The sequence below is a fragment of the Palaemon carinicauda genome, chromosome 41, assembly GCF_036898095.1.
Source record: "Palaemon carinicauda isolate YSFRI2023 chromosome 41, ASM3689809v2, whole genome shotgun sequence".
Classification (NCBI taxonomy): domain Eukaryota; kingdom Metazoa; phylum Arthropoda; class Malacostraca; order Decapoda; family Palaemonidae; genus Palaemon; species Palaemon carinicauda.
The window spans coordinates 26,737,368-26,752,367 of record NC_090765.1 but is presented as its reverse complement, the minus strand read 5'-3'; the positions used below and the strand labels follow the sequence as shown (position 1 = coordinate 26,752,367).

The window sequence follows — 15,000 nt, the reverse complement described above, 5'->3', positions numbered from 1 at the left end:
CATATAAATGGAGGTTATAGTGTAACTACTTATGCATATATGAAATTTTCCTACAGTGGAAGGCATATGAATGGAGGTTATAGTGTAACTACTTCTGCATATATGAAATTTTCCTACAGTGGAAGGCATATGAATGGAGGTTATAGTGTAACTACTTCTGCATATATGAAATTTTCCTACAGTGGAAGGCATATGAATGGAGGTTATAGTGTAACCACTTCTGCATATATGAAATTTTCCTACAGTGGAAGGAATATGAATGGAGGTTATAGTGTAACTACTTCTGCATATATGAAATTTTCCTACAGTGGAAGGCATATGAATGGAGGTTATAGTGTAACCACTTCTGCATATATGAAATTTTCCTACAGTGGAAGGCATATAAATGGAGGTTATAGTGTAACTACTTCTGCATATATGAAATTTTCCCACAGTGGAAGGAATATAAATGGAGGTTATAGTGCAACTACTTCTGCATATAAACTGTAGATACCTACAGTTAAAGTAGTTGTGAAATCTGCCTACAGTGAAAGGATTTATAAATCGAAGAATTAATTTTGCTAGAAGTTGTTTGTGGGATCCCATCTTAGATCGACTGGAAGCGAACCTCCTAATTCATCTAATATAGTTAGCTCCGTAATTAGGTGTGGAGAGAGAGAGAGAGAGAGAGAGAGAGAGAGAGAGAGAGAGAGATGTTTTTAGCTATTGAAGTAGTTCTAACGAATAATGACGAAAGGCGTAGTAAATTGATCAGGTTTACATCAATATTTTGATTTCCGGTCTTTAACAAAATTTGTCTGAAGTCTTTTTATCCGTTTGATTTTTACTTTTCTTTTATGAGACGAGTTGTCTTTTAACTGGTGACAGTATCGACTTGGGTGTTTATTGAAACACAATGGCATTAATTTACCTGCAAAAGCAGCAGAAGAACTATAGTCCATTTCTTTTTGCGATGCATATTTGCACCGACTCGCAGTGGTGCCCTTTTAGCTCGGAAAAGTTTCCGGATCGCTGATTGGTTGGACAAGATAATTCTAACCAATCAGAGATCAGGAAACTTTTCCGAGCTAAAAAGGGCACCGCCGCGAGTCGGTGCAAATATGCATCGCTAAAAGAAATGGACTATAGTGCTGAATTTCTCACTCACGCGCACATGAAGGTTTTTTTTATTCACACCTTCTCCTCTTTCGTTTTTGTATATGAACTAGCTGCTTACGCTTGTCGTGCTGGATACAGAACTGCATTTGAGGTGGAAAGATTTCAGGGAAACTGGAAAGCGTTTTATACATTTGTATATGAAAATACTCCCGAAAGGTAATGGATACTGGTACGGGTCATAAATTTATTTTAAGACGTATCCCATAACTGTTAAGTTAGTTTTTTTTTATTTGTGGGGCGGGAGAGGGGGGGGGGGGGGTGGGCCGGGTGTCAGATAAGACTAATGTTAGTGTGTTTTGGGCAAATATTTCTGTAAATATTGATTTTGGTCTAAAATTTTGCAATATTTCTATGGGATTTTTAATTTGTTGCTTAACTCATTGTTTTAGGGTCATAAATTTATTTTTAAGACGAATCCCATAACTGTTAAGTTAGTTTTTTTTTTTTTATTTGTGGGGCGGGAGAGGGGGGGGGGGGGTGTGGGCCGGGTGTCAAATAAGACTAATGTTAGTGTGTTTTGGGTAAATATTTCTGTAAAAATTGATTTTGGTTTAAAATTTTGCAATATTTCTATGGGATTTTTAATTTGTTGCTTAACTCATTGTTTTAAAAAACAATGAATGTACCCTCCATGTACATTCAATATGAAATATGCTTAAAACCGAAATTATATTTTATAACTATTTAGTCTCTTAAAAGTGTAAAAGAATATTGGCTGAAATGGCCAATAGTGATTACCCATACGCTAATTCATCTTTTTGTTTGCAATACTTTTCATTAAGATAAAAAAACAACTCAAGATTCCATGAATCAATAAACATTGAGAGACAAATTGTTCTAAGTTATAACAAGATTTACTATCGTGATGGGGGTGTTTAAAGACAAATATGATTTTTTATATCATTTTTTCCATTGTTCGAATGAGGACTATGGTAAATCTAAAAAGAAAATTTGTCTCACGCTTGCCAGAAAAAAAAAAAATAATTTCAAACTAGGCAGTAAGGTTGTTTATAATTTCACTGGATGCCACCCAACTAAAAGATCTTTTTTTAATTATTATAATTTTTACGTAGCCATGGGTTCAAACCAAAACCCAAGAAGAGGGGAGGGGGGTTGGGGGCTAAAGGTAAAGGTAAAGATGTCTGGTTTCATTTTCAGTATCATCAGAATAGATGCTCACCAGAACATCAGCCGGGCAAGCCCAACACCCCCCTCCCCCACTCTAGTGCACAACCACAGTAATATCATCCCCAGTAAACAGCTTAAATTCACTGTCCCCGGGCTGGGATCGATCTGCTACTGTGCGAATGCTTGGTGAACACGTTACCAATGTAGTAGCCAGTGTAATATGGGATCATCTGCTATTTTCTGTATACTTTAATACCTCTGTCATTGGTCTTTGACCTTTACTTTGCATACATATAATTCATATATTTTACTAATTTTCAGGAAGCACAAATGCTTGAAACGATGCATTAAAGGAGAACAATTGTGAAAATATCATAATTTTGTTTCTTTGTGAAGCAATATCTAGTATGACTGAGATCCCCTTTAAAGGTTTAAAGTCCTCTCATGAATGGCAGGGACAAGGGACAGTGACATAGCCCTTTCTAGCAGGACAATGCCCTAGACTCTCACCATATACACATATGATCAGCGCCCAAGCCCCCCTCTCCACCCAAGCTAGGACCAAGGAGGGCCAGGCAATGGCTGCTGATGACTCAGCAGATAGACCTATAGGTTCCCCCAAACCCCCTATCCTTAGCTCACAAGGATAGTGAGGTTGCAGCGACCAAAAAAACTAAAGAGTTTGAGCGGAACTCGAACCCCAGTCTTGCGATCTTTGTCTTTAACGAAATCTTGGTAAAAGGGAAAGGTTCTTACACAAATTATGACGATCTGCTTCAAATAGGCTTCCTCGCTTTCAGTTGCGGTACGTAAGTGTTTACATTATATAATGTGCTTGGTAAAAGCACTTTCGTGTGTGGCAGTGCCAAAGCTTATTGGTTACTCGAGTGAAGTTTGGGTTGCTAACAGAGGAAAATAAGGTCCGTTGAATGGTATATGACATTGTAAAAACCTAAAAGGAACACTTAAAAAAGTAAATAATTCCATTTCCCCCTGTTCTAATATTTTGTTTACATCTAAATCGGATATTAATAAACTTCTAACAACTCGTGTAGGGAAGAATAACCACAAACTTAAGCGTCGATTGGAAAGAAAATCTTTAATTTAGAAGAACTGTCGCCAACCTGAAAGAAATAGAAACTTTATTCTCACTTATCCGAAAAGGAAAAGAGAAAATGGCATTTCGGAGATGGGAAAAGAACGCAGCAGTTTCCAGGGGGAAAATGGTTTCCTTGCCGTTTTTCTTCGCTCTTTTTCGCAACAGCAAATTGGTCTCGGATAACTACAGCTGTATTTACCTCTTTGACAATGCTTTATTTGCTGCGAAATTGTTACACGGAAGCATTGCTTCAGAAATATTAAGATTATAACCATTTTAATACGTTCATCTAATGTTAAAAATGGCGATTAATTGTATTTGCGCTTTATTATTTGCGTGAGGACATCATTGATAAATTGTCATGAGAAGAAGAATGTTAGAATGAAACGCTCTAGTTGTAACTTCTTTCCCTTTAGAGAGGATGCAGCTAGATTACCAAAATTGAAAGGGATAGTGATAAGAGTTTCGGACTAGAAAATGTAAATGTAATAAATAAAAAAAAGAGTAGTGCGGCAGACCTACTTTGCTTTCGTGATCTCCGAGCAAGGTCTTAAGGCCTATCAAAATTATTTTTACGGAATATTCTAGGACAGTTCTCGGGGGTGGGGTGGAGTAACCTGATCAACGTTTATTTGCGAAACATAATTCTGTTTACCCATCGATTGAGTAAGTTTTTTATTCCAACGATGGCAAATTGTATGGTTATTAAACTGATGATGTTTGTAACTTCCGTAAAGTATTTTATGAAGACTGTATGGTTTGTTAAACAAAATCCATTATTTTTTTTTCCTGATAATTTGTCCATATGATTTTCTGATTTTACAGAATTTTAATTTTCGTTATTATATATTATTCTCAGTCCACACAATGAACACTATTATGACTTACATTTAGTTCAATCGCATTCCATCCTTCACCAAGTGATCGTAACAAACCTTCAACTGCTCCATATGCTGTGAATGACCTCAGGCGCTGGGTTACGTTTGAATCCACTCTTGGAAGTTGCGGTGACCGGGAATGGGTTGTTGGAGGGTAGGGTGCCTTGGAATGGCTCGTTGAAAGGTGAATCGGCTTTGAATGGCGTCACTGAAAGAGAAACTCTGGGGAAGGCAGACGTGAAAATGAAGAAAAAAATAATGGGTTATGGGAAAATGAGTCCCCTCTTCCTTTCTCCCACGTCTGTGTATCCCCTTACTGGCTGACTTTCCCCTCTCCCTGGCAACCGCCTTCCTCCCCTCCCCATCCCTCTAAAAGTTGCTCCTAATTCATCCGCAAGTTGCTCAACGTGAGGATCTTAACCTCGCTCTCCGTTATGCATTTAAATGGGAGCAATTTGAGACTTACTGGCAACACTCAACCCCTCCCCCTTTCCTTCTCCCTTCTCCCTCCTCCTGGATCGGCCCTGAAATTCCCCTGGATTCACCTTCGGATATGATGCTCAAGCCATCCCGTAGCAGCGGCTCTTCCTCTCGCCTTCTCCCTCCTGCAGCTGCACTGTCAGGAACCGTCAAGACCTGTTGTAGAGAAGAGAAAGGGAGTGTGGGTTGAGAGGAATGAGGTCTCTCTCTCTCTCCTCTCTCTCTCTCTCTCTCTCTCTCTCTCTCTCTCTCTCTCTCTCTCTCTCTCTCTCTCTCATATTCAATATTTATTTATTTTATTCACGTGTATTTTTCCTCATCACCAGTATCGATATTTGCAGAATCCCGTATATTATAAGCTCCAAAGATACTATAATGATTGTCAAGGAAAGTAACCTTACTACCTTCGCGAAATTATTTTTGGCAATACTGATTTTTTATCATTCATTTTTTTTTTTTTTTGATCTTTTTTATGATCTTTATTCCTACATTTCTTTTCAGATGGTAGCCTTTCACTGTCATAAAACCCCCCCCCTTTTTTTTTTTTTTTTTTTTTTTTTTTTTTTTTTTTTGTTACAGCCTATTTCTCCTTCTAAACCCATCTGTAACGTGTAATACCTGTAATTCTCTTTCATTTTACCCCTTTTCCCTCCTTACTCTTAGGTTCCCTCCTTTTTTTTCGCTTTACCCCAGCATAGCGTTGACCCTTTCCCTCCAGTTCTCTTTGCCCTCCGTTGATTTTGGTAAGTTAGGTCATGCCTCAACCATAATTTGTGTGTGTAGAGAACCATCACAAGACCCTGAGCGTGTCTTGATCCCCCTCTAAGCTTCGCAGCTCTACCAGCAGGCAACTCAACTCTCGTCTCGGCTAGAAATGAGTCTCTCTCTCTCTCTCTCCTCTCTCTCTCTCTCTCTCTCTCTCTCTCTCTCTCTCTCTCTCTCTCTCTCTCAGAAATATAATATCTATAATTATGGTATTTTCTCGTTTTGTATTCATTTTTACATTGGGATACAAAAGTGGTGAAAGGGTTTGCGGAACGCGCTCTCTCTCTCTCTCTCCTCTCTCTCTCTCTCTCTCTCTCTCTCTCTCTCTCCTTCTCCTCTCTCTCTCTCTCTCTCTCTCTCTCTCTGAAATATAATATCTATAAATATGGTATTTTCTCGTTTTGTATTCATTTTTACATTGGGATACAAAAGTGGTGAAAGGGTTTGCGGTACGCTCTCTCTCTCTCTCTCTCTCTCTCTCTCTCTCTCTCTCTCTCTCTCTCTCTCTCTCTCTCTCTCTCTCTCTCTCTCAGAAATATAAAATCTATAAATATGGTATTTTCTCGTTTTGTATTCATTTTTACATTGGGATGCAAAAGTGGTGAAAGAGTTTGTAGAACGCTATGATCAGAAAAGCTTTATATATACTAGGTTGGTTTCCTGTAAGTGATCAGATAATTTCCCGCCATCATCAGGTCGCACTGGTGCGTGGTGATGGAAACTGGCTAAACCTCAGGCATTAGTTGACATGTCCTTTGTCCTGCAGTGAACTAGAAACGGCTGCATTTTTATTGTTGCTGTTAATATAAATATAAATATATATATATATATATATATATATATATATATATATATATATATATATATATGTGTGTGTGTGTGTGTGTGTGTGTGTATATATATATATATATATATATATATATATATATATACACACACATATATATATATATATATATATATATATATATATATATATATATATATATATATGTATATATATATATTAGTTGTATATATGTGTGTATACATATATATACACACATATATAATTAATATATATATAATTATATATATATATATATATATATATATATATATATATATATTTATATATATATATATGTATGTATATAATTATTTAGTATAATATCTTCGTTCGGAACGACCCATTTTCCTTTTTTGAAGAACTGAGTTTATCAGAATTGAATCAGTAATGTCATCTTGAGCCAATCCTCAAATTGAACGCATATAATCTGAATAATTTGAAATTATAGCATTTCTTACATAGATTTTAAAGCTTTAAAGTTAATAATGTAAATTCTTTGATAGTGAAGAGATAATTCAAGAGGTGAGTTCTTATACGAAAGACATTAGTGAGCTGAAACTATTTGATATTGGTAATATTTGTATTAATAGTAATAATAATAGATAAGAGTCAAACCAATAACTAATACCTCCTTTTGAATATCTAGAATATTGGGTCAACATTCTATGAGAAAAAGTTGACCTGCTTCCTCTCCCCGTTCTTCTTATGGGCAGACATGAAGACATTTAGAGTTTTCACATTTCTAGTCAACCATTTAATTCTCTCTCTCTCTCTCTCTCTCTCTCTCTCTCTCTCTCTCTCTCTCTCTCTCTCTCTCTCTCTCTCATCGTACCTTTGATCATTTTATAATATATATATATATATATATTTATATTTATGTGTGTGTATATTAGTATATATATATATATATTATATATATATATATATATATATATATATAATTTATGTGAGTGTGTAAATGCCTTTGGGTGTGTTAGCGATGAAGGTTTATTAGTTATGCATAAACTTCGAGAAACTAATTTGCCAAATTGAATTTCATCTGAATGTCAGAGAAGTGGGGTAAAGGAAAGTTCCAGAAAAATAAGAATCTCAGGAGAAGGGGGAGGATGAAGATAAACCATTTGGGAAATGAACCGATAAATTTCCCTCGGAAATGAAAAAATAAATTCACCAAGTTTCCTTATCAGAGGGATGAGTTTAGAGATTTTGTGCTTGTCGACGGTTGTAGTTTAGATTGACAGGTGAATGGGAGAGAGATAATATTCGTGGTTGTGGTATGGGGAGAGATATCAAATGCCTCCTCGAGGTTCTCTCTTTCTGTTTGTCTCAGGTTTGAATTCAGTCACTTGTAGGGTCGTTGAGCTGGCCAAGTAGCATCACGTCATGGTACCCTTGAAAAATATTATGTCGTTCGGTGAAATTATTATAGGACCAGTGGTTATTTTATTGGACGATTTGCAATGGTTAGTATTAAGTTATTATAATCCTTCCTAGAGGTTTTCAGGCTGTAAATGCAAATTCAGAGGTTATGAACCCTTAATTTTGTTTAAGCTATTGACCCTATGTGACTTGTGCGTTGAATGGGACCCCCATCCCAGTGCCAGGACTTTTCTTCCCCAAATTTTATAAAACAAAAAACTCAAAGGAGGAAGTAAGCAGAATTTACTATAACCCAGTGTAGAGGTCTTATTCCAGAATTATTTAACGAATAGAGATGTAGACGGTGAGACCACTGCCTCATGTCTCTTCCTTAAGTAAAGAAACCAAGTATGAAAATTCAGATTAATTTGTTCCCCGAGAAAAACAAATTCTTCTTAAGTGTTTAAGAAATGTTTTGGATAACGCCTTTTTCTCTTATAGGTAAGCTTAAAGTTTTGTTCCACATTACACTGGAAATTCTAATAATCTTTACATAAGTTTTTACATAATCCTCTTTTGTGCTCTAAAAGCCTTAATTAATTAATCTTCCGACTAGAACAGGATGTTAGGCTCCGTATCTTCTTCGTTAAGATCGGTCAAAGTAATTATCACAACGGAAACTAGTCTTTTAGTTGCTTTCGGATGGTTTAGAGAGCGTACATTTTAGTATCCCACATATCCAAAGGGCTCGTGACCGTTTTCTTTAATAACGTTGAAAAGCCATTGGTGAAAACGGCTGCCGATATTTTTACTTCCCTAGTGGAAGAAGTGCACAAATTGCATAAAAATCACAATCAAACGAATTCATAATTTCACCGCCGAGTTACAATCTCCCTTCCATTCTCTCTCTGGTGTTTGATAGTAGAATGCTCGTTTTACCCAGGACCCACTCTACGCGAGTCTTGCTTTAACCGAACTGCTATTTTCACTATGAGTGAAAATTAGTAGATTCTGGTATTCAAAGTAAGTTTATAATAACATGTTTTCCCTTATTCTTAATGTAATTTGTCTCAATTTGTATTGAAATATATGAAAATCAACAAAATTATGCAGCGTGCATCCGAAAACAAGCTCCTGTCCTTGACTTCGGCGGGTGTTGTTATTAAATTTAGATTTATCATCTCGATACTTTATAATACATCTATTTATTTAACATTATTTATTGACAAAACCTATATCTAAGGGGGAAATTTATATTAATAAATAAGTTTCAATTCACATTACTTGGTAATCATTTAAAAACAATGATGGTATTTGGACAAAAATACTTCCGACCAATCAGCTATTAGGAAATTTTCCGAGCTAAAAGGGCACCCTTGCGAGTCGGTGCAAATATGCCTCGATAAAAAAAAAATGGCTATCGCCATCATTATTCTTTCCATAGCTCTTTTAGTTGTAACATGCTTATGTTCTAAGGCTTTAGTAAGGCTTCAGGTTTCTGACGCATAAATTAACACTGGTAGAACCATATTATTATTATTATCGTTATTATTATTATTATTATTATTTTTTTCTCCTGGGGAAACACTATTTGTCCTAAGTACTGTACGTATATTTATTAGCAGTCTCTAAAAGGTTCGTCCATAGCTTGTTGTCTCTCGGCATTTTCATTGATCATTATTGCACTGTAGTTTTACTTATATTAATTTTCAGTCCTACATTTATGCTTTCTTTATTCAAATCTATCGTCTTTTGTCATTCCTTCCATGATTCACTGAACGCAACTATATCATCTACAAATCTTAAGTTCTTAAGGTATTCTCCATTAATATTAATTCCTACATTTTCTCAATCTAAATCATAAAAAAACTTCTAATCAACGGAGGGCAAAGAGAACTGGAGGGAAAGGGTCAACGCTATGCTGGGTAGAGGGAAAAAAGGAGGGAACCAAAAGAGTAAGGAGGGAAAGGGGGTAAAAGGAAAGATGGTTATGAAAAATACAGAAAGAGAATTACAGGTATTATAGGTTACAGATGGGTATAGAAGGAGGTATGCATGCTGCATACCTCCTTTCTGAATCGGAATTTTCTCAGTTTTAGAATTTCTGTACTTCCTGTATAGATATCTTCAAGTGTTCTAACAGAAGATTCTTCTATTCCTTGTTTTTCAATGGCTTTTATTACTCCTGAGCTTTTGACAGAATCAAAAGCTTTCTCATAGTATATAAATGCCATAAATAGGGATTTGCCTTACTCTTTTCATTTTTCCATCAGCTTATTAATTGCATGTATATGGTCAGTTAAATATCCTCTTCTAAAGCCTGTCTGCTCTAGCTGTCTTTCTATTTGTTCTAATATGATTTTTGTAAATATTTTGATTTTATATATTACGGGGAAAAAAACTTATTGGGCGCTAATTATTCAGGTCTTTTGTGAAATAGAATAAAAACTGCAGACGCATAATACACACACGCGCGCGTGCGCACACACGCACACACACACACACACATATATATATATATATATATATATATATATATATATATATATACACATTAGCGTGTGCAGTTTTTATGGACAGTGAAAGTGTTACGACGTATTTAAATGTGACTCCATAAAGTATTTGGTAACAATGTAAAAACGTAAAGATTTGATTATTCCTTTCACGTTGAGTGCATTTCTTTCATCATTACAAATATTCAATATAGTCTTACGCTCATGTTGTGGGACTGAGTTAAACCTTAAAACTTTAAAAGAAACTGTTTGTAATAAAAAAAATGAAAGAATCATTTCGAATCGGTAGCTGTTTCAGCTAGGGAAGATATTTCGGTTAATATAGAGAAACAAAAGGTACGAGAACTAAAGCTAAATCTCTCTCTCTCTCTCTCTCTCTCTCTCTCTCTCTTTATATATATACATATTTATATATATATTTATATATATAAATATATGTATATATATACAGTATATATATATATATATATATATGTATATATATATACAGTATATATATATATATATATGCGCGTGTTTGTTTCTGCGTGTGTGTATAAAGTTTTCATTCTAAATACTAATTATTCTTTTTGCTATTAATTTATTTGGAGCATTCTTATGCGTCCACTGGGAAATTAGCCTGTTGTAATTGGAAAAAAATGGTGTAATATCTCTCCACAGCATATTTACTGAATATAATGCACAGACAAATGGTCTCGATGACTCATTCCAGGTAAGGGAGATTTTGAATATTTCAAAGGGGAAAAAAAAGTTATCCTAAGAGAAAATTATGATATAATGTCAGCTCGGAAATAGATGATGATAAATATGATAATTTGAGTAAGATGAGTCTTTTATGAAATTTTGAAAATATATTTTCAACTTAGTAGTAGCCTGTTATGATGAGTTAATGTTAATGAAGCCTATGTCATATTTACTATGCTGATCGTTGTGGTTGTTTTATGATGAAAAAATCATAGTGAGGATTTTGTGACTTGGATTATTTAGATGATGGCAGTGAGAAATGAGGTGATGACTAGATACTTGACCACAAAATTAATTTATCTCATTATCATGAGATGTCATCACGGCGATAAAATTGATAGATATCGATAACTACCTTGCAATTATTTTATATATATATTTATGCAGACAATTTCATTAAGGAAACATACATACATATACCAAAGGCACTTCCCCCAATTTTTGGGGGGTAGCCGACAACAACAAGAAACAAAACAAAAAAGGGGACCTCTACTCTCTACGTTCCTCCAGCCTAACCAGGGACTCAGCCGAGTTCAGCTGGTACTGCTAGGGTGCCACAGCCCAACCTCCCACATTAAGGAAACGAAATAGTGAAATTGTTGGTTGTGAAACTTTTGTCACCAAGGCTGAGATAAACCTTTAGATAGTTTTTTAATGAAAATATAATTGGTATAATTGATTAGGTAAATTTCCAAAAGACAGGTAATGAATATCTTATAATGTTTCAAAGATGACTAAAGTAGTGATGCCTTGACAGTTGACAGAGGTTTATTTAATTCTTTGTTATATCATCATTCAAGGTTACAATAGAAGGAAGTATTTAACGAGGAAAGGCAAGATAAGGTATGGTATCGTGTGCAGGTCATAGTAGTAAACATAATCAATTAGTTCATTTTGAAAATAAAGTTACGAAGGGTCGACAGTTTTCTCAAGATAGTGATGAATAATAGGATGTCACTGATGCAAAAGTGTTAGATGTAGCCAAAGGGCAAATGAGAAAATTAATAAAACTATCAACATTAATCGATGTAGTTCTAAACCATTGGTGACATGTGTTATAGTATCTTATCTTAATCATCTGGCATAGGGCCTCAATAAATTCATGCCATATGTCTTTCCTGTGCCATCTCTCTGAGCTGAACCCAATTCTCAGATACAACCTCCTTTCGCATTGTCATCAGCCACGTTTTTCAAGTATTCATACCTTAACATCAATATTGAAATGACCATCATTAACTCACCGTGCCCTTCTCTTTTCCCTTCAGACCGATGAGGACCTCATTTTTGAGGAAGAAGGCATCTTGCGAACTCGTCGTGAAGTCGAGGTGTCCCCCGTAGAAGCCCCGGAGCAAGAGGAGGAAGAAGCCCCCAGCCTTTTGACGCGAGTCCGAAGACAATTCGCCTTCTTCGACTTTGGAACCAGCGACGATGAAGACGTAATAGCCTCTTCCGGGGAAGAAGGCTCAGGAGGAGAACAAATGCGTAAGTTATTTCTTGGCCCGTTACGAACGATGTGAGCAGCAGAGTTGCTCTGTTCAGGGAGCAAAGTAAGGATTTGGTTTCTAGAATATTTTCTCTTTCTATACATACTAATCATATATCTGTATACTTTATACTGTGGTATATTTGAAATATATACTGTATGTGTATATATACATATATACAGTATTTGAGGGTTTATGTATATATATATATATATATATATGTACATATATATATATATATATATGTATATATATATATATATATATATATATATATATATATATATATGTATGCATGTATATATATACACATATACACACATATATGTATGCGTGTGTGTGTGTCTGTCTGTTTTTGTGTATATATTGTGTAATGTGTGTGATAGATTAGACGTTTAATCATAAGCATCAATATGTGTTCGTACATTTATGGCAGTGCGTTCCAGACAAGGTAATTAACTATTAAAACAAAGGCCATGTAGTGAAAAATGCTGTATGATGTCCGTAGAGTTGAGTTTCCCAAGTCAAATTCATTATATCTTTTTCCTCAATATTTTATTTTTCCTAGGATCAGGTATTGTAAAATAGGGCTTAGCATTATATATATATATATATATATGTGTGTGTTTGTGTATATATATACACTGTATATATATATATATATATATATAATATGTGTATATATATACACTGTATGTATATATATATATATATATATATGTATGTGTGTGCATATGTGTGTGTGTATACATACATACATTCCGTAATATGGGTAGGGAAAGCAGATGTTCCTAATATACACTTAATTGCAACGTTTCGGGATTTTCTTAATCATTCCCCGGTGCTACAAATAGAACAAATACATAAAATTAAGAAAAAAGTATGAATAAAAACAGCAATATTTATATACTTGGCGTGTGTTTCATATTAGTGACGTTTTGTGTATATTTTTAGGTATATATCGAGCCAAGGTCCACGTCCTAAGAGAATGGAGATCTTCTCTTGGAAATTCCGAGTCGTCTGATTTCATTTCCTTAGCCAGAGAATTGGAGACAAATTTGAAAGTTGTTATTAGGCCAATCTCCGGCGACAAGAGCGTCAAAGTGTCGAGCATGAGGTAAGCACATCATCATCATCATTGTCATCATCATTATAATCATCATCATCATCATCATCGTTATCATCATCATCATTATAATCATCATCATCATCATTGTCATCATCATTATAATCATCATCATCATCATCATCATCAGCATCATTATAATCATCATCATCATCATCGTTATCATCATCATCATTATAATCATCATCATCATCATCATCATCATCTCCCCCAACGCCTATTGATACAAAGGGCGTATGTTAGATTTCGCCAGTCATTTCTTTCTGTCTTGAGCTTTTAAATTAATATTCTCCAATCATCATCATCTACGTTACGCTTCATAGTCCTCAACCATGTAGGCCTGGGCTTCCCAACTCTTCTAGTGCCTTGTGGAGCCCAGTTAAATGTTTCGTAAACTAATCTCTCATGGGGGAGTGCGAAGAGCATGCCCAAATCATCTCCATCTACCACGATCTCATCCACATATGGCACTCGAGTAATCTCGCTTACAGTTTTATTTTCTAATCTTGTTCTGCCATTTAACTCCCAAAATTTCTCAGAAGTCTCTGTTCTCCGATTCACAAAATCTTTAGGAAAGTGTTTGTCATACCCCGACCCCTGTCTACTGTAACACTTTCTCACCATTCGTGTCATTCATGCAATCTCACATTTCGTGTGTTAGTTTCACTCCAAGTCCTTCATTATTCTTAGTTTTAATCATTTACGTGATATAATCATTTACGTTTAGACTATGATTTTACTTGTCCGTATAAATCTAGATAGAATGGAATATTTCTATATAGTTAAATTTGTATGTTTTATAAGATCAATATATTATTTTCTCAATTTATGTATAATGGAATAGGATCTCTTGCGAAACGTTCAGAGAATATGATCGTAGTAATTGATTTGAACTTGTTCTACGCAGCCGCTCAATCCCTGGCAAGGTCCTAGCAACCGTCGACATCAACTACACGGGATGGAGTGACGAGACGGAGTCCATGAGGAGAATCATCAGATCAGCCTTGGACTCTCAGTACCTGGGCGCCATTCCAGTCAATGCCCAATATTTCAGCTTCGTGGAACCCAGAGGTGGGTCACGCTTTCTTTTCTCCTCTTTCTTCCACTGACTCTTTCTTTCCATTTGGTCTTTCTTCTTTTTTCCTCATGGGAATGTTGTGATGTATCACGTTTTTCCTTTTTATTACGGAAATGCTTATATGCTTTCATTTCATACGTATGATTTTTAAGAATTATTGTTTGATTTTGATTGATATTTTAAGTAATGGGGTTTTGCTTGAGCAAAAACTGTATATTTTGTTTCGATTTGTATATATTCGCATATTTTAATTACACTCGCACACATACAGTAAAATTTCATATACTATTTCCATATAGCCTACAGTGTACCATAGATTTTTAAATTAGCCATAACTTATAGAAAATTAAAGCATTATA

General features: G+C 35.2%; 1 protein-coding gene across 1 annotated transcript in view; it reads left to right on the top strand.

The window, feature by feature from the left end:
• The window catches only part of LOC137632372 (vitellogenin receptor Yl-like), a 312,027-nt gene that overhangs the window by 232,888 nt on the left and 64,139 nt on the right, over positions 1–15,000 (top strand). The window contains exons 2-4 of the mRNA XM_068364307.1: positions 12,219–12,435; positions 13,392–13,554; positions 14,471–14,634. Of these exons, the coding sequence (XP_068220408.1) occupies positions 12,219–12,435; positions 13,392–13,554; positions 14,471–14,634 (544 nt within the window). The remainder of the gene's footprint in view (positions 1–12,218; positions 12,436–13,391; positions 13,555–14,470; positions 14,635–15,000) is intronic.